Source organism: Staurois parvus, unplaced genomic scaffold, assembly GCF_062004578.1.
Source record: "Staurois parvus isolate SC_StPar_1 unplaced genomic scaffold, SC_StPar_1.0 ptg000187l, whole genome shotgun sequence".
Taxonomy (NCBI): domain Eukaryota; kingdom Metazoa; phylum Chordata; class Amphibia; order Anura; family Ranidae; genus Staurois; species Staurois parvus.
The window spans coordinates 6,029,346-6,055,604 of NW_028317983.1; the positions used below are offsets into that span (position 1 = coordinate 6,029,346).

General features: G+C 44.5%; 1 protein-coding gene across 1 annotated transcript in view; it reads right to left on the reverse strand.

The window, feature by feature from the left end:
- FER1L6 (fer-1 like family member 6) overlaps nt 1-26,259 on the reverse strand; it is a 200,170-nt gene that overhangs the window by 90,557 nt on the left and 83,354 nt on the right. Inside the window, exons 19-25 of the mRNA XM_089677552.1 lie at nt 23,867-23,991; nt 20,248-20,382; nt 17,914-18,063; nt 15,802-15,912; nt 11,926-12,087; nt 11,273-11,462; nt 1,338-1,621 (exon numbers count right to left, since the gene is read on the reverse strand). Of these exons, the coding sequence (XP_089533678.1) occupies nt 1,338-1,621; nt 11,273-11,462; nt 11,926-12,087; nt 15,802-15,912; nt 17,914-18,063; nt 20,248-20,382; nt 23,867-23,991 (1,157 nt within the window). The remainder of the gene's footprint in view (nt 1-1,337; nt 1,622-11,272; nt 11,463-11,925; nt 12,088-15,801; nt 15,913-17,913; nt 18,064-20,247; nt 20,383-23,866; nt 23,992-26,259) is intronic.

A 26,259-nucleotide genomic window follows, 5' to 3' on the forward strand; every position in this document is an offset into this window, starting at 1 on the left:
TCAGAGCAACTCCAAAGCTGCAGCTCTTGTGGGATGTTCCTGGTCTGCAGTGGTCAGGAGCTACCAAAAGTGGTCCAAGGAAGGAAAACCGGTGAACGACGACAGGGCAATTGTCAGCCAAGGTCCATTGATGCACCTGGGGAGCAAAGGCTGGCCTGTGTAGTCTGAGGCAATAGAAGAACTGAAAAAGCTACAGCGGTAGTAAAATGTTTCCTATCATTTAAAAAAAATGGACCCCCTGCAGCTTTGAGCTATAATGTACTAGTATCAGGGTAGGGACAAGGGGTGAGCAGAAAGGGCAGTTGTCCTGGGTGTAATGGTTTGCTGTAGGGAGGTGGGGGGGGGGGGCACCTTCCTTCTGTTACAAAGGATAGGAGCAGCGAAAGTGGAATTGATTTTGATAAGTGAGTGACTGCTGGGTGTAGGACCCCCTAAACTTACACATCATGAACCGGGGGGGGAGCAGTTTGGCATCTTTGCCCTGAACGCTGGATACCCATGTCACGGCACTGACTAGTATGCAATGCATACTAGCAAATTATGACAAACTTACCTACAGACGGAGACATCCAGCACTGCACTGTCACAGCTCTCTCTTGTCCTCGGCAGCTTCCATCTTCGCCTGGACTTTCTTCTGGGTTTGCGATCTTCAGCTGCATGACTGTGCCAAGGGCACGTCACTCCTGCACATTCCCACGGAAGTCACATCACGGTGGCACACAGAGCGGGCTGTAAATGTGGTCTGAGCTGTGCATGTGCAGCTCAGATCACATTACTCACTGACAGGCAGTGGGGAGATGACCTCTAGGGTTTCTTCTGTTCCTTTATAAAAACCCTGCCTGTCAGAGATTTTTCTAAAGACTGACTTTACTACCACTTTAATGCTGGTTCCAACAGAAAGGTGTCAAAACACACAATGCATTGCAGTGTGTGGTGGTCGGGGTGCCCATGCTGACCCCTGTCCACAGCCAAAAGTGCCTATGTGGATAGACGGGTGCATGTGCATCACTTACCTGGGAAAGAGATGGCACCAGGATGCACAATGGGAAGAAGGCAAGCCAGCGGAGGCAGTGTGATCCTTTGTCTAGTGGAGTCCATGCCTCAATGGCTCAGGGCTCTTTTGGTGGCAAAATGGGGACCTACTTAATATTAGGTGGGTTGTCATAATGTTATGGTGGGAGGTCATATTGTTATGGTATTAAGTAAGAAAGCTACAATTGGGCTTTAATAATGATTTAGGGCATTCCAATTCTTACATAAGTAAATTCATAAGTTCAATTGTGCCTTTTACTATTTAATTTCCAGGATAGATTACAGCTAAAGAAGGCTACGGTCACCTTTTGTTTAGTGTCTTTCTTCAAGGGAGATTTAAAGGTGGCTGTCGTGGTCTTTGCTTTAGGGCCAACTGGGCTTGGGCTCTCCTCCAGGCTTCCCTGTGGTTCGGATGTAGGATCAAGAGGAGCAGTGTCCGATTCTAAAAGTGAATATGCGGCTGGATCGGGTGAAGGTGCCTCAGGAGGGACTGGAGAAGGAGAAGGAGTAGGTCCTGAAGGAGTTTCTTGGGCTGTGTGTCCTTCCACCTCTACATAGATATGATCTCCTGGGTCTTGCTGTGGAGCTGCTGAAAGACAAGACAAGCCTTTAAACTTTAATATTATGATTCATTTGTACACTTCCATGCAGATCTGTCTGAAAAATTCATACAATTCAGGACCCAGGCAATCACAATGAATTGATTGTAGGATTCTCTGCAGAGTTGACCCACACAAATACACTCACCGGCCACTGTATTAGCTACACCTGTTCAATTGCTTAATAACACAAATTGCTAATCAGCCAATCACATGGCACCAACTCCATGCATTAAGCATCTAGACGTGGTGAAGACAACTTGCTGAAGTTCAAACCGAGCATCAAAATGGGGGAAGAAAAAGGATATAAGTGACTTTGAACGTAGCATGGTTGTAGGTGCCAAACGGGCTGGACTGAGTACTTAAAAAACTGCCGATCTCCTGGGATTTTGACGCACAACCATCTCTAGAGTTTACAGAGAATGGTTCAAATGGGACAATATCTTATGAGGGACACTCAGCGTATCTCCTTTTATGTACATACATGGATTTAAAAAATTCAGGTAAAAGCACAGAAAAGTTACATATTGTAAATTCTGACTTTGCAGTGAATTTTTTTACTTACCGTAAATTACTTTTTACTTGCAAGTCCCTTGAAATTGGGGTCAATTAATCTTTTGAGGTCTCTGTAGAGCTCTCTAGTCCACAGAGTGAGATGGCAAGCAGCAAGATCGTGTTACCCAGGGTTGGATGATCAGCCACCAACAAGAGTGGCCTTGACTTTTCTTTATCATCTGTGTATTGTTACTGGCCTTGCATACCAGCATACTTTGCATTGTGTGCCTGTGATCTTCTACCATTCCCCTTTACAAGAAAAATATTTGTGTGTGGGTAATTTAGCATACAATGTATGCTCCCCCACCTCAAACTCTCTTGGAGAGCTAGTGAGTACATCCAAACTGTTGTAGAGCCAGTGATGGGAGTGGTGCCAAAGAATGATGGATGATAGCCATAAATAATGGCGGATGATAACTTGAATCTTGATGAAGGGACTGATGAGTCAAAAAATTTGGGGACACCTAGTCTACACAAATTGGCTACTATTAAAAATTGGCTCTAGAGAGTTTAGGTTTCTCTGCATGACAGTAAATGAGGCAATAGATTGTAAATTGTAAGCTTTAACTGATCCCCGTAAAACACTTAGGACATTTGAGACACAGAGATCCCGCCCCTCCTTCTTTGTGGCTCATGGTTTGCTACAAAAACTGGAGCCATGGCTGGCTGGGAGGGTTTATATCTCGAAGGGGACTTTATGTATTTCTCAGGTAGGTTAAGTGGACACTCGGCCATGCGGCCAAGTTAGATGAGAAGTGGATTAACCTTAAACTAACCTTAAATGTAGGGGGTTCTTTACTGTTAGAACGGTAAGGATGTGGAACTCCCTTCCACAATTGGTGGTGCCAGTAGAAGGCGTCAACATTTTCGAAAAACTTCTAGATAGGCATCTTAGTGTACACAGTATATAGTGATAGGGGAAGTGGTAGAGACATAAATACATGCAAACCCATAAAAGTTGAATTGGATGGACTGGTAAATTTATTCTATCTTACCAACTATAGGGTTGATTTACTAATGGAAAATAGACTATGCACTTTGCAAGTACAGTTGCTCTAGAGCTTAGTAAAAGAGGAGATGCTCTGCTTACTTCCATAATTAAATCACGAGCATGCAAAAATACGGTTTTATTTATTTTCCTTGCATGTGATTAAGTATTCTTTGTGTAACACCCTCCAGGTTAGTTAGTTCGTTTCGTTACGTAGAGGCTGAGTAGCAGCCTAGAGTCAGCCTGTGAGTGAGGCAGGAGTTCACCTCAGGACAGGCTAGGGAGGTTCTGAAGGTCAGAGCTTCTAGAGCCCTCTCACCTCTCCAGAAACCTAAGAGCTTTCTGGAGGAGGGACAGAGGAGGAGGCTCAGATCTGCATGCTTGAGAGACCTTGGCCAATCTCCCGGAAGGAGGCTGGGCATGGTGACCTGGACAACCCTTAAGTTCACAGAGCCTGGGAGCAGAGTCAGAGTGTGTCGGGTGGAAGATGGACTGAGGGGAAGGCTGGAGTGAGGAGCCTGGGAAGGGACCCCAGAGAGGAGAGCCCACCTGCAGGCAGGATTCTGGAAGGGAAGATCTCCTCTGTCCCATCGTTTCCCTGGGGGGATGGCCTGTGAAGCAGGGAAGGAGCCAGCTCAGTATAAAGCCTGAAGGCAGCAACCAACCCACTAAGCAAACAGGAAAGGACAGAGTGAGTACTCCTACACCCCCTGGGCCACATAAGGGGAGAGGGCAGTCAGGTGCAATGCCCAACTAGTCTTCATCCGGAACTGTTCTAGATTAACAGCTCTTGGGCTCCCTTGCCCAGGGGTACCTTAAGTACAGTTCGGTGTAGAGGAGGAATTATCAGGGGTCTGAGGTGGTCCACCAAAGAGCCTTTGGTGCTCTTCAAGGAAAGACTGTTGCTATCTGCATTTTTGTCCATAGTTGCTAATTAGTTTGTCCTCAAATTCTGCAGTTCCTTTTGGGCATCCCATACACCCCTAGACCCCATCCAAGTTTAACCACCCTAAATAAAGCCACAAAACCAAGCTCAAGGACTGTTCTTTGACTCCAGTGTGCAAAGTGTGGAAAATGTGTGTTGCCTGGCTGTGCTGAGCATAAGGTGGACCCAAAACTCAGCTTCTCTTAAGGGGGTAGTGCTACATTTGCAAAGTGAAGATTTGTCTCATTTACTAAGCTCTAGAGCAACTGGACTTGCAAAATGCACAGTTTGTCTTTAGCAAATCAGCCCCTGTGTAACTACTTAACCTAAACCTAACCTATAACTAGGCACTTAACATTAAAGCAGAACATTTCTGAATGCATCATCAATTTTCGGTGAAAAACTTTAAATTCTGTGGCATACACTATGTGAAAATGTCAGCATGAAGAGAGGATAAAATTACAATTATTCTTCTAAAAAGCACACTGGGTATATAATCTGTGTATAAAATATGCTTAACCCAAAAGCTCAGGTGAAATGTATCCTATTATATCGTTAAATATCTTAATATCACTGGAAAAATAGCATTGTACTACTTGTGGTAAAAATATGTTGAAAATGTAATGTGTTAAAGGCCAAATTAGTGTTACATAGTTAGTCTGGCTGAAAAAAAGACAAAAATCCATCCAGTTCAACCATTAAAAAAAAAAGTTATAATCCTACACCCACAGTTGATCCAGAGAAAGGCAAAATCCAGCAAATCATGACCCAATTTGCTCCTGCAGGAGAAAAAATTCCTTCCTGATCCTTCGAGAGGCAATCGGATATTACCTGGATCAACTTTACCTATACCTGTGAAGAAACGTTTCTGTATTTGGAGATGATACCTCTTTTCCTCCAGATGTACAGAGTGCCCCCTTGTCCTCTGTGATGACCTCAGGGTGAATAGCTCTACACTGAGTTCACTATATGAACCACTGATTTTATACATGGAGATCATATCCCCCCCTTATGTATTATACATGGAGATCATATCCCCCTTAACCTCCCTGGCGGTATGATTATTTCAGATTTTTGGTGCTGAAAGCGGTACCATTTTTTTGCATGGAAATATGTATTTTTTTTATTGTAGGCTGTAATTTTTAGGAAAAACTCACTGAAATCTGTCCGAACAAGAGTCTAGTAAGCATCCCGGGTATGATAAAATTTGAAACACAAAATCATAAATTATAATTTAATAAATAATCATAAAAATAATAAAAAATTTAATTCAATAATATAATCAAACCAAAAACACTGAAATGTGAAATAGAGCGCCAAGTTCGCACATTGCTGAGCTCAGTCGCAAAATCGTTTTCAGTGTCTGATGACAAATTTCCCCCACGAATCATTATCACTCAATTCTGCAAGTGGTTCTGATTTACTATCGCTGTTCTCTAGCTGATCTAAACCGCTTTTGACCTAAAGGGACACTTTTTGGACGCCGTGGACATTTCTCAGTTTCCAGGCAGAAAGAACAGACAAAATGCAGGCAGGGCGCAGGACAAAGCACTAGGGACAATATGTATGTGAAATTGGTTGAGACAGCAATGTTTTACTATGTAAAACGTAAAAAAAAAAAAATGACATTTTTTAAAATTTTTAAATTTCCCGCTGCCGGCGGCGGCGGCGCCCGTACGTCCCGACGTCACAGGGACAGGACACAGAAGCCGGATGCCGGCATCGGCCGAAAGAGATGGCCGGGGACGCTGCAGGGGACACATCGTGGGAGCGCAGGGTAAGGTAAGTGAAGAACACTTGCCGGAGCAGTGCCGCAGGGTATTCCCGAGTGTAGCTCGGGGTTACCGCTTTTGGTACTGAAATGTTACCCCGAGCTACACTCGGGAATACCGCCAGGGAGGTTAAGTATTATACATGGAGATCATATCCCCCCTTATGTATTATACATGGAGATCATATCCCCCCTTATGTATTATACATGGAGATCATACCCCCCCTTATGTATTATACATGTTGATCATATCCCCCTTATGTATTATACATGGAGATCATATCCCCCCTTATGTATTATACATGTTGATCATATCCCCCTTATGTATTATACATGTTGATCATATCCCCCTTATGTATTATACATGGAGATCATATCCCCCCTTATGTATTATACATGGAGATCATATCCCCCTCATGTATTATACATGTTGATCATATGCCCCCTTATGTATTATACGTGGATCTCGTATCCCCCCTTATGCATTATACATGGAGATCATATCCCCCTTATGTATTATACATGGAGATCATATCCCCCTTATGTATTATACATGGAGATCATATCCCCCCTTATGTATTATACATGGAGATCATATCCCCCCTTATGTATTATACATGGAGATCATATCCCCCTTATGTATTATATATGGTGATCATATCCCCCCCCCTATGTATTATACATGGAGATCATATCCCCCCTTATGTATTATACATGGAGATCATATCCCCCCTTATGTATTATACATGGAGATCATATCCCCCCTTATGTATTATACATATTGATCATATCCCCCTTATGTATTATACATGGAGATCATATCCCCCCTTATGTATTATACATGGAGATCATATCCCCCTTATGTATTATACATGGAGATCATATCCCCCTTATGTATTATACATGGAGATCATATCCCCCCTTATGTATTATACATGGAGATCATATCCCCCTTATGTATTATACATGGAGATCATATCCCCCCTTATGTATTATACATGGAGATCATATCCCCCTTATGTATTATACATGGTGATCATATCCCCCCTTATGTATTATACATGGTGATCATATCCCCCCTTATGTATTATACATGGAGATCATATCCCCCCTTATGTATTATACATGGAGATCATATCCCCCCTTATGTATTATACATGGAGATCACATCCCCCTTATGTATTATACATTGAGATCACATCCCCCCTTATGTATTATACATGGAGATCATATCCCCCTTATGTATTATACATGTTGATCATATCCCCCTTATGTATTATACATGGAGATCATATCCCCCTTATGTATTATACATGGTGATCATATCCCCCTTATGTATTATAAATGGAGATCACATCCCCCCTTATGTATTATACATGGAGATCATATCCCCCTTATGTATTATACATGGAGATCATATCCCCCTTATGTATTATACATGGAGATCATATCCCCATTATGTATTATACATGGAGATCATATCCCCCCTTATGTATTATACATGGAGATCATATCCCCCCTTATGTATTATACATGGAGATCATATCCCCCCTTATGTATTATACATGGAGATCATATCCCCCCTTATGCATTATACATGGAGATCATATCCCCCCCTTATGCATTATACATGGAGATCATATCCCCCTTATGTATTATACATGGTGATCATATCCCCCTTATGTATTATACATGGAGATCATATCCCCCTTATGTATTATACATGGAGATCATATCCCCCCTTATGTATTATACATGGAGATCATATCCCCCCTTATGTATTATACATGGAGATCATATCCCCCTTATGTATTATACATGGAGATCATATCCCCCCTTATGTATTATACATGGAGATCATATCCCCCCTTATGTATTATACATGGAGATCATATCCCCCCTTATGTATTATACATGGAGATCATATCCCCCCTTATGTATTATACATGGTGATCATATCCCCCCTTATGTATTATACATGTTGATCATATCCCCCCTTATGTATTATACATGGAGATCATATCCCCCCTTATGTATTATACATGATGATCAAATCCCCCCTTATGTATTATACATGGTGATCATATCCCGCCTTATGTATTATACATGGTGATCATATCCCCCCTTATGTATTATACATGGAGATCATATCCCCCCTTATGTATTATACATGGAGATCATATCCCCCCTTATGTATTATACATGGAGATCATATCCCCCCTTATGTATTATACATGGAGATCATATCCCCTATTAATCTCCTCTTCTCAAGAGAGAATAAATTCAGTTCTTCTAATCTTTCCTCATAGCTGAGCTCCTCCATGCCTCTTATCGGTTTGGTTGTCCTTCTCTGTACTTTCTCCAGTTCCCCTGGGTGGCTAATAATAAACTGTATTATTATACTATACCTGAAACCTGCATTTCCCTGTGTCAGTCCACACCTTTCTGGTCATTCCTAGATTCCTGACATCACACCAAGGCCTTTCCTGACCAGAAGTGGCTGCACAGGGAAGCCATCTTGACTTGTTGTGAAGGATGCATCCTGATGAGGTTATATATTTGTCTATGCTAGTCTTTGATGACAGAGAATATGCCTATCAGACTCTGCGGGAGTATACCCGGGATCAGCTACTAGAGTGCATACGGGTCGCTCATTCCCTAGTAGGTCAGGTCCTAGAGCTCTCTGAGGTGCAACCATTGATTCAGGCTTGTGTTGAGTTGGCTTCATCTAGTACCCCTGAAAGCAGGGATGAATTCCTTCCTCCATTCAGGGTGAGTCAAATAATATCACTGGTATGGTTGTTGGAGGATGATCCGGATTCCTTCTTGGAGCATTATTCAGCATGTTCACCACATGTGCTAAAGAAGTGTATAAACGCAGTGCAATCTTTGACCAGACAGGCCTTGTGTAAGCTGAGCGTTGTCCAACCCTTACTGCAGACATGGTCAGACTTGTTACACCCAGCCTCAATCAGCTTGCAACGAACCAGTCCTGTTTCTCATCATTCCTCTGCTCAAAGCTCTTTTCCTGCATTCCCGACAGCACCCCCACTGACAGCCCAGTATACCCTGCTATCTACCGCATGTCAGTACCCTGCTCCCACTCGCTGTACCATCGTGCCAGTCGACTCGGTGCCAGTTGACTCGGTGCCCGCTGTCGTGCCAGTCGACTCGGTGCCAGTTGACTCGGTGCCCGCTGTCGAGCCAGATGACTTGATGTCTGATGATTTGGTGCCCGCTGTCGTACCAGTTGACTCGGTGCCTGTTGACTCGGTGCCAGCTGTTGAGCCAGATGACTTGATGCCTGATGATTCGGTGCCCGCTGTCGTGCCCGTTGACTTGGTGCCCGCTGTTGTACCAGTTGACTCGGTGCCCACTGTCGTGCCAGTTGACTCGGTGCCCGCTGTCATGCCAGTTGACTCGGTGCCCGCTGTCGAGCCTGATGACTTGATGCCTGATGATTCGGTGCCCGCTGTCGTGCCAGTTGACTTGGTGCCCGCTGTCATACCAGTTGACTCGGTGCCAATTGACTCGGTGCCCGCTGTCGAGCCAGATGACTTGATGCCTGATGAGTCGGTGCCCGCTGTTGTGCCGGTTGACTTGGTGCCCGCTGTCGTACCAGTTGACTCGGTGCCAGTTGACTCGGTGCCCACTGTCGTGCCAGTTGACTCGGTGCCCGCTGTTGAGCCGGATGACTTGATGCCTGATGACTTGGTGACCGCTGTCGTGCCAGTTGATTCAGTGCCCACTGTTGTGCCAGTTAATTTGGTGCCTGCTGTCGAGCTTGGTGACCCGGTACCCGCGGTTCTGCTAGATGGCTCGGTGCCCGCTGACATGCCCGGTGACTTGGTGCCCGCTGACTTGCCAGGTGACTCTGTGCCCGCGGTTCTGCTAGATGGCTCGGTGCCCGCTGACATGCCCGGTGACTCGTGCCCGCTGACTTGCCAGGTGACTCTGTGCCCGCGGTTCTGCTAGATGGCTCGGTGCCCACTGACGTGCCCGGTGACTCGGTGCCCGCTGTCGTGCCAGATGACTGGGTGCCCGCTGACGTGCCTCTGCCCGCTGCACAGCCCGACATGCCAGCCCCTGATGTCCAGCTATACTGGCCAATAACTGATTCCCAGCCTGCTCCTGGAAATCCTGTGCAGTTACCTGTCTTCCTGGGTTCTCCTACACAAAGAGAAGTCTACCAGCAGGAAACCCAGCCAGCCGGTTTTCTCCGGCAGTTGGATATTCAGCCAGTTACCTGATCCGGGCGGTGGAACATTTTGCCCACTAAGGACTGTCTGGAGCATCCTGAGGCCGCTCCTTGAGGGGGGGTACTGTCAGGAATGGACTCAGCACTGGTGGTGGGACTCACCTGCCATGTGGGCTGCAGTACCAGAGCTGACCAGCAGGTGCTCTCAGCAGCCAGAAGGTCACACGTGCAATCAGCCAAACCTGGGGCTGATTGCAGAAAGGTGTATTTAAGGCATGACCAGGCCTGTGATCTGGGCCTTGGTGTATGTTTTCCCATGAGCCTCTGTACCTGGTATCCTGTGTTCCTGCTTCGTTGCTGACCCGGCTTGATCCTGACCTCTGCTGACCGTCTCCTGTTGAACCCCTGGCTTGCCTGACCATCCTTCTGCCTGATCCCCTGTACCGCACTGCCCGTGAGTTACTGAACCCGGCTTGTGACCTTGACCATTCTCTGCCAGCTCCTTTGGTACCTTGCTGCCCGCACGTTGCTGACTTGGCCCGTCTGACCACGCTAACTACTCTGCCATCCATCCATCCTGCACGGATCCAGCCGTACCTGCACATGCCTCTGGCGGATCCCTCTACCACTAGCAGGTGTACTCAGGGGCCGCGACCTGGTTCCTGTCTGCTCCAAGTCCATCCCCACCATCAGGGGCCCTGGTGAATAAGCAGACTGGGACTTAGACTCCGTGCCCTGGGGAATCCTGTCCTGGGGACCACTAGAGGTACCACCAAACGGTCATTACAGAACCCTACGGCCGGCCTGACCGTTCCACCTCTCCAGCCCTGACTACGCCTGTGTTCCTGCACCTACTAAGATTAGTGGAAGGTTGGTTTGTTCACTGTGCGTTTATATATATATATATCTGGGTGGCTAATAATAAACTAATCTTTCCTCATAGCTGAGCTCCTCCATGCCTCTTATCGGTTTGGTTGTCCTTCTCTGTACTTTCTCCAGTTCCCCTGGGTGGCTAATAATAAACTGTATTATTATACTATACCTGAAACCTGCGTTTCCCTGTGTCAGTCCACACCTTTCTGGTCATTCCTAGATTCCTGACACAATGTTCTTTTTGTGCATTGGTGCCCAAAATTGAACTGCGTATTCCAGATGTTGCCCAAAGACCTGCGCTAATATCTAAACTATATACCAATGGTCTTACCAGAGTCAGGTGGAGGTTTATCCTCTTCCACCTCCTTTATTGAAGATGGCTGCACCTCAGGAGGTTTATACAAGAACTGCTTCAGACAATTGATCATGTGTGTTCCAACAAGTGTGCTTCGGCCAAACGCTCTCCAGTCCACCACACAGATACTTAAAGGAGGATGTAACACTTCATTTTCTGGCAGTTCCTATCAGGGAAATCAATGATAATCAAAGTAAAAAATAAAATGGGATCGCTAGTAGGTTTTGAAAAAAAAAAAGCACCTCCTCTCTGATACTGTTCCAAGCAGTGATTGGTTTCCGCCACGAAATATCCATAGCCTACCAGGCCGAATGATGTCAAATGTCACTGTAACTCACTGGACACTGCCATGTACTGTACCTGGTGTCCTCTCCTGCTGCTCCTCTGCCTGCAGCAGGTGAAATCTAGGCTTCCAGGCTGCCACTGGGTGAGGGCCCAGCGAGCAGTCTCGCAATTTGCTGGCCTGCTCCTGCAGTTTTTTTTTCGATTTTTTTTTTTCTTTTCGGCTGGCCCAAAGAGCCAGAAAAATGTCTTTAGTGAGCAGTATCTGTAGTTTGAGGACCCCTGTACTAATGTAAAAGTTCTCAGCCACAAAAGTATAGTATAATGGAACTTCCACCTCAACTTACCACTTCAAACCAATCCGACATAACATTGAAATTGGGATTGCTTTTGTAGCTTTGAATAACGCAGGATTTAACGCCTTTCCCCGCACATTCAATCAACACCTGGGGGCGATCTACAGACAGCAGCTGCACCTTCTTCATCTCTCTGACACCCCAGAAGAGAACCTAATGGAGACATAAAAGATTGATCATTGGTCAATTGTCAAACATTTATAGTAATAAACAGAAGCCAACAGAAGGGAAGGGAGGGGGTTCAGTAATTTAAAGTTCTCAGTAAAGTAAAGGAGAAGTACAGCCAAAGCTCTTTTGGCTGTACTTCTGAGGATCACAGGAGTGCAGTTCGTTCTGCACTCCTGTGACCTGTTTTCAACCGATAGCAGGCTGAAGTCCGTTGTTGGCTGGGGAAAGATCCTGACTTTACCCGCTTCCACGCCGCCGTAAAGCAGAAACACTGCTACAGGGCATCACGGCTGCCCAAAATGACGTATATATACACGTGATTTTGCAGTTCCGGGTAGACGGCACCATTCGAAGCCTCAGCTGTGATTTCCCCGCCGGCATCCAGCGATCGCTGAGTATCTCTGACGGGGAAGAGACCTGTGTATAAACAATACAGATCTCTCCCCTGTCAGCTGCAATACAAAGCAGTGTGCTTACAATATAAAGCATACACACAGCACACAGTTAACCCTTTGATCGCCCCAGATGTTAACCCCTTCCTGCCCAGTGCCATTACTACAGTGTCAGTGCTTTTTATTAGCACTGATCACTGTATGGGTGTCACTGGTATGCCCGCCGCAGTCCCACTATAAGTCTCTGATCACGGCCATTGCTTGTAAAAAGAAACAAACAAAATTCCAGTATATATGCCACCATTTGTAAACGCTATAACTTTCACGTAAACCAATTAATTTACACGTATTGGGATTTTTAGCAAAGACAATCAAAAAGTCGAAAATATAGTTTATTTTCTCAAAATTGTAGGTCTTTTATTGTTTATAGTGCAAAAGATAAAAACGCTGTGACGATCAAATACCACTGAAAGAAATTTCTATTTTATGGTAAAAAAAGGACATAAATTTCATTTGGGTGTAGCATTGCATGACGGCACAATTGTCAGTTAAAGTAACACAGCGCTGTATCGTAAAAAATGGCCTGGTCAGGAAGGGGGGGGGGGTTAAATCCTCTGGAGGGCAGGTGGTTAAAGTCAAGATCCACCCCAGAGTCTGGAGCGACACCCGGCTGAGCCTCTCAGCAATCTGCTGGGAGCCTGAGCCAGCGACTCCTTCCCCTCCACTGCCCAATCTTCCAATGAACGCAGGTGGTGGAGGGCAGAGCAGAGAGCGGTGACTGACAATAGAATAAGGCCTAATGCCCACTGCTGCTCATAAATATTCAAGGGTTCAAGGGGTTTTGGCGTTTTTTTTTTGTGCCAAAGTCCCTGAAAAGTTAGTAGTTGTGAAATGAGGAATGATCTCAGAAATAGAAGTTTTAATAGTTTAGTTTTATAAATTAACAAAATGGAAAGTAAATAAATGGAAGAGAAATCCAAATCGACTCAATACCTACCCTTTGCCTTCAAACCAGCATCAATTCTTCTAGGTAAAGAAAAACAAGGAGTTGTGGATGTGATGGCTTGGCCCCCACAGAGCCCTGATCTCAACACCATCAAGACTGTCTGGGATGACATGAACAGACAGAAGGATTTGAGACAGCCTACATCCACAGAAGATCTGTGATTAGTTCTCCAAGATGTTTGGAACAACCTACCCACCAAGTGCCTTCAAAAAACTGAATGCACAAGCACTGTGTGTACCTAAAAGAATTGATGCTGGTTTGAAGCCAAAGGACCGTCACACCAAATATTGATTTGATTTGGATTTCTCTTCTGATCATTTACGTTCCATTATGTTAATTGATTAAAAATAAACGATGAACACTTTTATTTTTGAAAGCATTCCTCATTTACAGCATTTTTTCACAACTGCCTACAACATTTGCACAGTACTGTGCAAACACTGACCCCGAGCTTCGGTTCACTACTGACTCTGCATCACATACTACTGACCTTTGCACTCTACATTACTTACTACCAGGGACGGACTGACCATTCGAGCACTCGGGCACTGCCCGAGGGTCTGGGGTCAGTAGGGGGCCCCATGAAATGCCCTTGATACCTTTTATAGGCTTTTTTGGGTGTGCTCTGAGTGTGGGCAAGGACACAGGGGCCCCATGATCCCCTATTGCCCGGGGGGCCCATGAGTTGTCAGTCCGCCCCTGCTTACTACTGACCCCTGAACTCTGTGTCACGCACAACTGACCCATGAACACTATGTTACTTTTTAGTGACCCCTGAACTCTGCATCACATTTGACCTTTGCATTCTTTGTCGGTAACTACTGACCGCTGCACTCTGCATTGCCCAATATAGATCTCTGAACTTTGTATTATTTACTACTGATGTCTGCATCACTTACTACTTACCTTTGAACTTTGTGTGACTTACTAATGACCTCTGAACTTTGCGTCACTTACTGATTACCCCTGAACTCTGCCTTACTTACTACTGGCCCCTAAAATCTTCATTACTTACTACTGACCCCTGCACTCTGCATTGCCTTCTACTGACTTCTGAACTCTACGTTACTTACTACTGACTTTTTAACTCTGTGTCACTTAATACTGACCCCTGAACTCATTGTCACTTACTATTGATCTCGGAACTCTGTGTCACTTAATACTGACCCCTGAACTCATTGTCACTTACTATTGATCTCTGAACTCTACTTCACTTACTAATGGCCTCTAAACTCTGGGTTACTTACTACTGACCCCAAATTCTGCAGTACTTGCTCCTACTACTGGCTAGATAACTAGGTTAAAAAAATTAAAGGACAAAAAAAACTAAAATGAAAAACGAATGTATCCACTGTATCTAAGGATTGGTAAGCTGCAATATAATTTTTTTCTTTAAGGTTCAATACCACGTTAAGCAGCAAAAATATGAGATGTTATCTGCAATCAGAAAAGTGTTCAATTATTTATGGTTGAATCTGTTTATTGTTTAAAATGGAACTAAACTCCCTCAATCAGCATTAACGATTTTAAATCCTAATGCTGCTAGCCTTAGTAAATAGATAGATAGGTATGTTATATTTACCTGTTTTAAACTTGTTTTTATATTTCTTTCGTTGGTCTCTGGCCTAGGTCACAATGATGTCATACATCCCTGGAGCCTTAATTGACATTTTTTTCTTTCATCTGGAGGAACGGAGGAGGCAGGGGCGGACTGACCTTTTGGAAACTCGGGCAATGCCGAGGGCCCGGGGTCAGTAGGGGGCCCCATGAAATGCCCATGGTACCTTTTTCATAGGCTTTTTTGATTTTGGGCAAGGACACAGGGGCCCCATGATCCCCTATTGCCCGGGGGCCCCATGAGTTGTCAGTCCACCCCTGGGAGGAGGGGCTTTCTTAGCTTAGCACACCCTCCTGCCCTCATGCCTGAACTAAGTGCAGGTGGATTTCAGTAAGTAAATGCTACATGAATCATCTGACCTAACTCAAGATGGCTGCATCTAGAAATGCAGGGGGGTGGGGCTGTTTTTAAAAAGTGACTTCTCAACAAAATAAAGCACTGGAAACAAGGATGCACAGTTAGATTTCAAAAAATGTATCCAAACGGTTCAAAAAGTGTCAGTATCCAAAGTGAGTGGTTCCTCTATGCGCATAATATTGTTAACCATACTGACCCATGTTATATTATTTAACATGCACTTGAGAATTGGAAGCTGGAACCCAATTGGTTGCTAGAAAAAACACAGACACTTTTTTTTAATGAACTAAACTAATTTTTCCTAAGCAAAAAAGTTGGGTACTTACCTCTACTTTGTATTTACTTAGTATTGGACGGATGTTTGCTGGGACAGGATACACCTGGCTGGGATCTGGAGTCTCAATAGGTGGTAGGCTTTGGATTCCAGATTCAGGGATCTGTGCAAATGAAGGAATTGTCAGCTAGGAAACCACACAGAAGACTTGAACTAAGTATTTGGAAGTGTAACCATTTGTCAGGGATGGCATGTCTGAATACAATTGTGAAGCTTCTGTAGACTATACCTTGGCTGTTGGGTTCAATTACTCTACAGCAGTTAAATAAACATAGTATTTCATTATTTTCATGTGCCCTTTCCTTACATTTTGCATTCTTACACATATGCCTACAGGAGCATGACTATGCTGAATATGATGACTATGATCTATAGGTCAGTATGAAGCTGGTAATGCAACAAGACAATACCGTGGCTGCGGGACAGTGCCTAGGAAAGTAATGCTGGTAGCAGGACTTCTGCACACGGACAAGGAGTGAACAAATGACATTTCCCAGGAGAGCTGGCAAAGGGGCAGGAGCATATATATTGAGAAGCCCGGGTACTTTACAAGAAGGAAGTGGATGGTGAGAAGGAAAGGACGGGTGTGTGAAGAACATGACTCTGGAGATCCAGGCTGGATCGGGCCACTAAGCGGAGAAGTAAAGAAGGATTGCAGACCACTGGACAAGCAAGACAGAAAACTTTACAGGCAGACTGATCATAGTGCTGTCATCAGCATCGATATTTAACAGGGGGGCCAAGAAAACATGCCCACCCCCCAACAGAAAGCCTACCTGTTACACTGTGGGGGCTACAGATCGGGTGAGAGGGTTCCATACTCTGATCATTACAAGTTGCAAGTGACTGTGTTAAGTTCAATTGTTTTTTCAGTTCAGTACAGCTTATGCCACAGATTATCACACTGAGGCCCAGACTGTCCATACCATTCGGTATTGCGGCCTACTACTTTAGTGCCACATTAACATCCTGAAATCGCAGGACTTTGGCCACAGCATATATATACTCTGCAGACAGGATTTCATTTGTATCTCATCTCAAGTTTTTTCCAACCCCAAAGGAACCTACTTCATTAGACTAGTTCACCATCTTTAGGGGGGTCAACCTCTGCTGAAGTCTGCTCCTGCACTTTTCCACAATCTTAGCTAATTTTTGCCTTCATCCCTTGTGTTAAAGAGATTTTACCCAAATGTAACATCACTCAAAGGGGGAATCTTTCTGTGATTAAACCAACTTAAGGAAATCTTGCTCTCACAAAAGGAAGGGTCTGAAACTTAATGTGCTCCAACTAGGGCCCCATCAAGCGCCCAGAAGATCGGACACCCTTATTTAAAGAAATACAAAAAAAGGACTCTATCGCTCATGATAAAAGTATTCATCTTAAGAGTTAAACCCAGTTACCAGCATCTGAGAACCCAAAAGTGAGTTAGCCTGACAGCTTGATAGTTCACTCAAACTCACTTGGGGAGAGACATCTCAGAAAAAGGAACTGATGTTTAAATTCTGATCCTGCAGGACATTTGGGGTTGCTTAAAGTGATACTGTATTTTATTACTTTGTTGAATCTTTTAGAGTGTTTAATTTTTCTTTTATGCTCATTTATTGTCATTCTTTTTCTGCTTGTCCCTGTTATATTCTGACCTAATTATAACCAGAATATCTGCTCATTCTGGCCTTTGTGTGTTTTATGGTTAAAAGCTGGTGGGTCCACCTGGCCAAAAGTTCATGGTGGTGTCAGCAAGGGCTGTGTGTTCAAAGCAAGCTCAAGACAGAAAGAGAACCCAAAAATACTTAGTGACCCTCAAGAGGGTAACACTACATTACCAACTGTGTTACGTTCCCCTACATTTATTCAATCTTCTGTCCACCTCTGGACACTTGTTGGTTTGTAGAGCATGTTCTGGTTCAGAGAAGATGACACCATCTTTCCTTTCTCTTGTTTGGAGATCTTTAGAGTAAAAACTAGCCCTGCATATAAAGTAGACCCCATATTGCCCCCTATAACTTATTCTAGCAGCAGCTTATAGAAAAGAGTATCATCATCCAGGTGTGTGTAGAGCACCATGATGTCTAAATGTGGTCTTGTATGCAAGTAAAAACTTACCTGTAGCAATTCAAAGGCAGCTAGCAGATCTCCCCCTGACAGATTGCCACAGAACAAAGGATGATAGGCCAGCTTGCCAGGAGAGTAAGTTTGCTCTGATAATGTGACCGTTGGAGACGCAACAGTGGATCCAATGTACTCCGGTTTACCCTGAAAGGTAATAACACAATGCCATTTATAGCATGTGACATATACTGGGAGGGAAAGGTAGTGACATGGAAGGTCTATAAACTATTTCATGAAAGTTACTTAGAAAACAAAATCAATATTCACCAACATAAGATGTCATATTGCTTTAATTAGGAAAAGTTTGGTGAATCAATTTTTCAAAAATATTTAATTTAGTCTGAAATCCAGGAAAGCATCTAAATGCATATATTTTCCATAAAGTCTTGTGATTTACAAATACCAATCAAACAGCACAGCCAGGTTGCTGACCTGATTTCTCTCCACTATAGTTAAGGAATTTTTTTATTATTATTATTATTATTATATTAATTTTATTATTCCCAACTCTGCTCAGGTGGTAAAAGTGGTTATAATTCGTAGACGTGAAATATGAAAAAAGCCTGCCCTTTTATAGTGTGTACTTATTGAATACAGTGACAGTGCTGACCAATCAAAAGTTGCTTAGCCTATACGGTCATCAGGGCTGCTGTTAGAAATCATGGGGCTCCGTACAGCCTCCCTGATGGGGCCCCTAACTCCACCCCTTGGCCCTGCCCACCACCCTGTTATACAGTAAATTTGATGACCTAAAAGGAATACTGTTTTCAGACAAGAACAGACCTCTTTAATATATACATCTAATCAGGGGCGGACTGACAACTCATGGGGCCCCCGGGCAATAGGGGATCATGGGGCACCTGTGTCCTTACCCAAACTCAAAAAAGCCTATGAAAAAGGTACCAGGGGCATCTCATGGGGCCCCCTACTGACCCCGGGCCCTGGGCAGTGTCCGAGTTTCCAAATGGTCAGTCCGCCCCTGCATCTAATATCAACCATTAATGAATGAATGAAGCAGTATGAAAAAATTCCGACAGCCAGTGATTCCAGTGCTAAATATACAGAAGCTGTGGAAGCTTCTTTGTAATGGCTCCGGGATGGGTCTTACTTGCTGAAGGAGTCGGGCAGTGTGCAAGGCAAGCCAAATCACTCCAACAGGCCAGCAGTGGGGACTTACAGAGCTGGGACTTCCATCTGATCACAGAGGATAGTGTGTAAGTCTTCTGGAAATGAAGAAAAAGTCCCCAATGATCTACAATTTCCCAGCCCTCTGGATAAACAGATGGGGCCCCCCTAAGCCCAGCAGGGAATAGGATTAGCTGGGACTTTGGCAGGGAACAGTATGTACATTGACTGACTACATGAAGCTGCCGGCTGGGCCCCCCTGACAAGTGACAGGGCCTGAGCCCCCTACAGGAGGCCCGGTGTTACCCCCTTATCAGCGGCTCTGGCAGTCATCCCTGCAAGGAGAGGAGAGAAAGTCGCAGGGATTTCAAATCCTCGCAGCTTTCTCTCCTCTCCTAAAGCTGAGAATCTGGGGCATTGTCACGGCTTTCTCTTCTCTCCTACAGCTGAGAATTCGGAGTATCTGCCTCCATCTGCCGACACCAAGGTGTACATCCCCACACGCCCTTCTTTCCCACTATCCACTCAGTATGGGATTGGTGCAGGGAGGTTTCCAGCACTGCCCCTGTGTGAACTCAGGCTATGACAAGCCTGGGTTCACACAGGAGAGATGAGGAAAATGCATTCCTGTTCAAATCGCATACTATTCTTTGTATGGATGCAAATTGCACCACAAAGCATCGGTACTTGGTATAGGCAAGTACTTGACCGAACATATCAATACTTGCCAAAAAATGATATTGGTGCATCCCTATCTGTGACCTGTTTTTAGCCAATGCAGGGCTACAGTCCTCTGTCGGCTGATGTCACAGAGCCGGTCCAGACTCTGAAAAAGATCCCTACCATATGGTCAGGATCTGCCAAGAACCCTGGATCAGCAGCTGGCTTAGCCTCTTAGCAAGGCACTGAGAGCCTGAGCAAGCTGCTTCCATTCCCTGCACAGCCCAATGCTACACTGAGTGCTGGAGGGGCAGAGCACAGACCTGGTGACTGACAGTCATGGCTCTCTGCTCAGAGTGGAGGGGAGAACTGAGTGATCAGCAGTGTTTGATCGCTCAGCTCTTGGTGCAGAGTCAGTGGAGTGCAGATGCAGCATTGGATCTATGCTTCATCTACCTAGGTGACTATAATGGGGTTTTTTTTGTAAAGAGCATAGCCCATTCTCTTTTATAATAACTTCTGAATTCTAGCTTTGTTCCTTACCAGAGCATCATCATCATACAGCTCTATGACGATGTTTGGGGGGTCATCTACAATGTCCTTTAACTCTCCATGCAAGATGATGTTGTTAAATAGCAGCATCTGGTTCCATGTGGGTGACAGTGTCTGTGAAATAACCTGTGGGAAACAAAGACCGGGATTTTACAAACATGTGTAATATAAAACAATACTGGCTAACAGGTAAATTAAAATTCCAATGCTTCTTTTGGGGAAGGGGGGAATAGACTCCCTCAAGAGTTGGTTCTGGCCAGCTCAGTGGATTGCTTTAAAAAAGTCCTGGATTCTTTCTTGGATACACAGAATATAACTGGATAATAACATTTATAGGTAAAGTTGATCCAGGGAATATCCAATTGCCTCTCGGGGGATCAGGAAGGAATTTTTTCCCTGCAGGAGCAAATTGGATCATGTTTTGCTGGGTTTTTTTGCCTTCCTCTGGATCAACTGTGGTTATAGGATTATAACTTTTTTTTTCTTTGATGGTTGCACTGGATGGACTTTAGTCTTTTTTCAGCCAGACTAACTATGTAACTATGTAAGTAAATATGATATATTTTTCTATCCATTTACTAATGCTAGCAGCATAAGGATCATAAATAGTTCATGTTGATTGAGAGAGTTAAGTCGTAGCTTGACTTTCAGTCATGGCGGATTAGCCTCCATTATAAACCGCTGCTTGGCAAAAGAAAGAAAACAAAAGTAAACATTCAGGAGGTGGCAGCGACTGCTTAGCAGTATCCAAAAAAGCAATCCACTGACGGTCTCTTTTCAGAGCATCGGTTTGCATGAACCCAGCTTAAAGCTGCTGATGTGTGGTCAAAATGAACAGAATGCAGTAAAGTAAAACAGTAAAATAGTGTGAAAGAAATAAACCAAATTATTAAAAATGAGAAGGATGGCCAAACCTTTTTTGGCTGTACTTCTCTTTGGGGTTATAGGAGTATATTTACAATTGAATTCCTATGACCCAGAGCCAGCTGATAGTGGGCTACTGATGGGGCCCTGACAATATTGTTGGCTTCCACCTGGCTTCCTGATTGACAGCTGGTTGAAGATGTCGATTGACAACGAAATGCGTAAGGTGGGACTTCCATCTGATGTCATATCTGCCGCCCGGATCCTGATGTTTCCTTTACGCAGGCGGTTGTGAAGTATTTATGTAAGTGCATGACCTTGATTCACGATTTTCAACAAAGCATTCTACACTATATGAGGCTCTCCTCCTCCTCGTATGGTTGCTTTGAGATACTTTCTTGGGCCACATGAAGGGACATCTGAGAAGATTCTCTTGAGCTGGATGGATCATTAAAGAAGCTGAGTATTCTCATCTCTGGACCACTTCAAGCACTTTATGGCTCACTTGGTAATACAAGGGGTCAAAACAATCCGGTGAGTGCGGTGTGAACCTGGAGCACTACCTGTCTATGTGGAGGGATCCCATAGCAGAGCACTTTATGCATTGCAAAGCACTTTATTTGATACCCTCATAGCACCTTGATTGGAGGTTGTTTGGAGTGACACGGAGTACTTTAGCATGATTTGTACTTTTATTGTAGTGTGGACCCAGGCATATATGATCTATTACACACGGTTTGCACTGGTAACATTTGTTTTAATTACAATGCTGCTGGCAAAAAAATTTTTGTTTTTTTGTCTTTTTCTTGCATCTTGGGACAAGTGTTTTAGGCACTTTACAGCAGAAGCTTCTTGAGCTAACACAAATGCAGGTGATTTATTTTTGATTTTGCTTTCAGCACATGGCTCACGGCCAAAGCCAGATGTATCCAGCACCTCTCCAGCCTGGAGCTCCAGTGAGCACAGGAGGAGCAGAGTGAAGAGCATTGATTGACAATCACTTTAGACCAAGAACTGACTGGTTGGTCAGTTGATCCCTCAGCTCTCCTTCTTAGAGCCATGTGAGACAACTAAAGTGTCACACCAATGGTGCAACATAGAGGTGAGTATAGTTACATAGATAATCTGGCTGAAAAAAGACAAAAGTCCATCCAGCTCAACCATAAAACAAAAAAAGTTATAATCCTATACCCACAGTTGATCCAGAGGAAGGCAAAAAAAACAGCAAAGCAAGATCCAATTTGCTCATGCAGGGGAAAATATTCCTTCCTGATCCCCCGAGAGGCGAACAGATATTCCGTGGATCAGCTTTACCTATAAATTTTATATCCAGTTATATTCTGTGTATCTAAGAAAGAATGCAGACCTTTTTTAAAGCAATCCACTGAGCTGGCCAGAACCGACTCTTGAGGGAGTCTATTTTGTTTGTATGTTTGTTTTTTTTATATACCCCAAACTTCTCCTTTAACTTCTAGAATCTATTCTAAAAAATATTTTAACTTTATGAGTAAGAACCCAGATAAAAAAAAAAACACAGAATACCATCCGTAGGGGCCCACACAAGTGTCAAAGGGTTGCATGCGCCACCCCCAGCCACTGGTTAGGTACTAGGGAATTAGGACTTGCATTTGGGTGAAGCACAGTGGCTAATGGTTAGCACTTCCGCCTGGCAGTACTAGGGTTGTTGATTCAAATCCCAACCACGGCACCACCTGCCTGGAGTTTGAATGTTCTCTCTGTGCCTGCGTGGTTTCCTCCCACACTTCAAAGACATGCTGGTAGGTTAACTGGCTCCTGTATAAATTGGCCCTAGTATGTGTATGTATGAATGTGAGTTAGGGACCTTAGATTGTACACCCCTTGAGGGTTAGGGACTGATGTGAATGTACAATATATTATTATTATTATACAGTATTTATAAAGCGCCGATAGTTCGCTCAGTGCTGTACATTACAAAGGGGGACAGAACATGTGACAGAACAATAACAATACAATACAATACATGAGGGGATTGAGGGCCCTGCTCTTTCGAGCTTACAATCTAGGAGGGAGGGGTTGGTGGCACAGGAGGAGATAGCTGTGGGGGATGGAGTGGTAGGAAGAGTGGAGGAGGTCGGCAAGTTAGCAGGTGGTGGGGTAGGCTTCCCTGAAGAGGTGGGTTTTCAGGGTGCGCCTAAAGGAGAGGAGAGTAGGTGATAATCTGATGGGTTGGGGCAGGGAGTTCCAGAGGATGGGTGACACCCTGGAGAAGTCGTGGAGGCGGGCGTGGGAGGAGGAGACCAGGGAACTAGAGAGAAGGAGGTCTTGTGAGGAGCGGAGTGTGCGTGCTGGGCGGTACTTGGATATTAGGTCGGTGATGTAGTTCGGGGCAGTATGGTGGACAGCTTTGTACGTCAGTGTTAGGATTTTGAATTTGATCCGTTGCGCAATCGGAAGCCAGTGGAGGGATTGGCAGAGGGGGGTGGCGGGGATGGAGCGGTTGGAAAGGTGAATGAGTCTGGCAGCCGTATTCAGGATCGACTGAAGCGGGGATGTATATGTAAAGCGCTATGTAAAAATTGACGAAAGTACCTGTAATAAATAAATAGATAATTTTGTAGTCCTCCTTGCTTCACCACTCCATCCAGACATGGAGAGAATCCAGAGAAGAACTGTGCTTCACCCCATACACACATGTAAGTGAATTATCATCAGATAATAACAGTCACACATTTCATAAAAAGAATAAAAATTTGTTTTGTCTTACCTTTGTTGTCTGGCAGTGCGAAACAAAAGTCACTTTTGCAAAAGGGTCTGAAAGGCCGGAGCTGTCTGCAGCAATTAACCCTCGAGCCTGGTACATGTGGGCACGTAACTGGAACAGGTGTTTTGCTGCAGAACATCAATAACACATCATACTTTCATTTACTGCAAATTACCACAATCATGTACACAGTATTGATTTCCTTCAAAAAAAAAATTAAAAAAGATGAAACAAATCAAAGAAATAGATTATAACAAAAGTGGGATTCTGACATTTCTTGTGAATTGCTGTAAAGCTTTTCTGCCCATTGATTTGATAGTATACAATCTTGCTAAGCCTCACAAAGCCCGATAACAATCAGAAGATCTGTTCATTGACCAGCCAAGCTGTACTAAATTGCAGGCAGTTAATCCGGACGAGAGCTAACCTCCGCCAAATAGTATTCCAGCGGCAGTGGCACAGTGTTTCTCAACCGTTTTTCAGTCAAGGCACCCTTTGAAATTATGGACAGTCCAGGGGCACCCTTTAAAAATGATGGACAGTCCGGAGGCACCCCATTCTAAAATGTGAAAAACTATTCTAATAGTTTTATATAATGCAGCAACATCCACACATGTAGGACACCCAACATTGGGGGTGATTTATTCTTCCAAAGCAAATACACCTTTGACACTGGTGCTGACTAGTATTCCGATGTTTCTCTTCTCACTCAGTTTTTCTCCATCACTGAGCTAATGTGACCCCAGCACTGATGGAGAGGGGCAGGGGAGGGTCTAACTAGGATGCTGTGCAGGCGCCCGACTTCCTCCTTATCAACTGATGATGTCATTGGTTGCGGTGACTAGAAGGTCATAATGGTGCACAATGAAAACCTGTGGCTTTGTGTGACTAAATGGCAGGCTTGTTCCACTCGTTGGCTTGTATACAAGTTTTGGGCAATTTTTAGACATTTTCTCAAGGCACCCCTGAAGAAACCTCAAAGCACCCCAGGGTGCTTGGGCACCCTGGTTGAGAAAGGCTGTTCAAGGATAATGGGGGAACAATATTGGAGGTTAAATACACAACCGTTCAGTTAAAGTCTCACTTCCATTTCATTTTTTCCATTTTTGCTATTCCCAAGGTGACAAAGTGCATGTAGTCCTTTGTCCTGTCTTCCTATATGATGTGGTGTCTAGCTGTGGGGCTAGACAGGGCACTCCTCCTCCCTGCATGGCTGCCCAACAACGCAACCAGCAAAGAGACAAGCATCTTATGGGGAATGCAAGGGAGTGGGCAAGTGTTTGGAGAAGGAGCAAAGTATCGTCTCTCAAAGCTGATGTCTCCTTGCTAGCTGTGTTGTCGGACAGCCATGCAGGGATGGGGGGTGCCCTGTCCAACCTCACAGCTAGTCTTAGACATCACATAGGAAAATCCCCCCCCCCCTTCCCGGGGAACAGAACACATTATTAAAAATGAAAGTGAGACTTCTTCTTTACCAAGTGAATGTTCACTGCTCATGTGTACTGAGGTGACCATGAACTTACACCAGTGGGTGAATGCAGCCAATGTAAGGCATAGCTGGAGGCGGCTCTGTTCTATCGTATTTCTTACATCAATGGCAGTGAAAGGGTAGCACTGTGGTTAGCACTTCTACCTAGTGGGAGCAGGTACCTTTCAAAATTGGGTAGCCGCCCACCCCCCGCTCCCCAAAGGTGCCGATATTTAACGGGAAGCGGGGGACAAAGCCTAAGCCCTCATGCACATGGGACGTTTTGATAACGCTGGTAACATTACCTGTGTAAAGTCAAGTTAAAAACATGAGTTTTCCAGCTTTTTTTAGTGTTTTTGCATTAGCATTTAGCGGCGTTTTGCCGCGTTTAGCTGCAATTTCCCGAGTTTTTCCGCACTTGGGCTTTTTAGTGTTTCTTTTCCACAAAAAAAGGTTTTTTGGTAAAAAAAAGTCCAAAAATGCATTTTACCACGTTTTACTGTGTTTTGTTGTGTTTTTTAGTGTTAGAGCGTTTTTACAGCTAAAAAACTCCTTTGGAATCCCACTAGTTCTGGGGGGTTTTTCCAGCCAAAAAATGGCCCAGCCAAAAAATGTTGATTACAGTCTATGTGTGCATGGACACATAGGATAACATGCTGGGGGGTATAACTGAGTATGAGTATGATAACTAGCTGTAGAAAAAAAGTCAAAAGCCAAAAACAGCTGCTGTAAAAATGTCCGGTGGGCATGAGGACTTAACCACATGCCGCCCAGCCACTGTAGAAATACGTTGGCAGGGCGGCACGGCTGGGCAAAATCACGTTTTAAAACGTGTGTTTGCAAAACAGGTAGGGAGCGCGCGCGAGGTGCGCCCCCGCCCTACCTGTCCTGCCGATCACGGCCTCGGATGTCAGTCGCCGGGTCACAG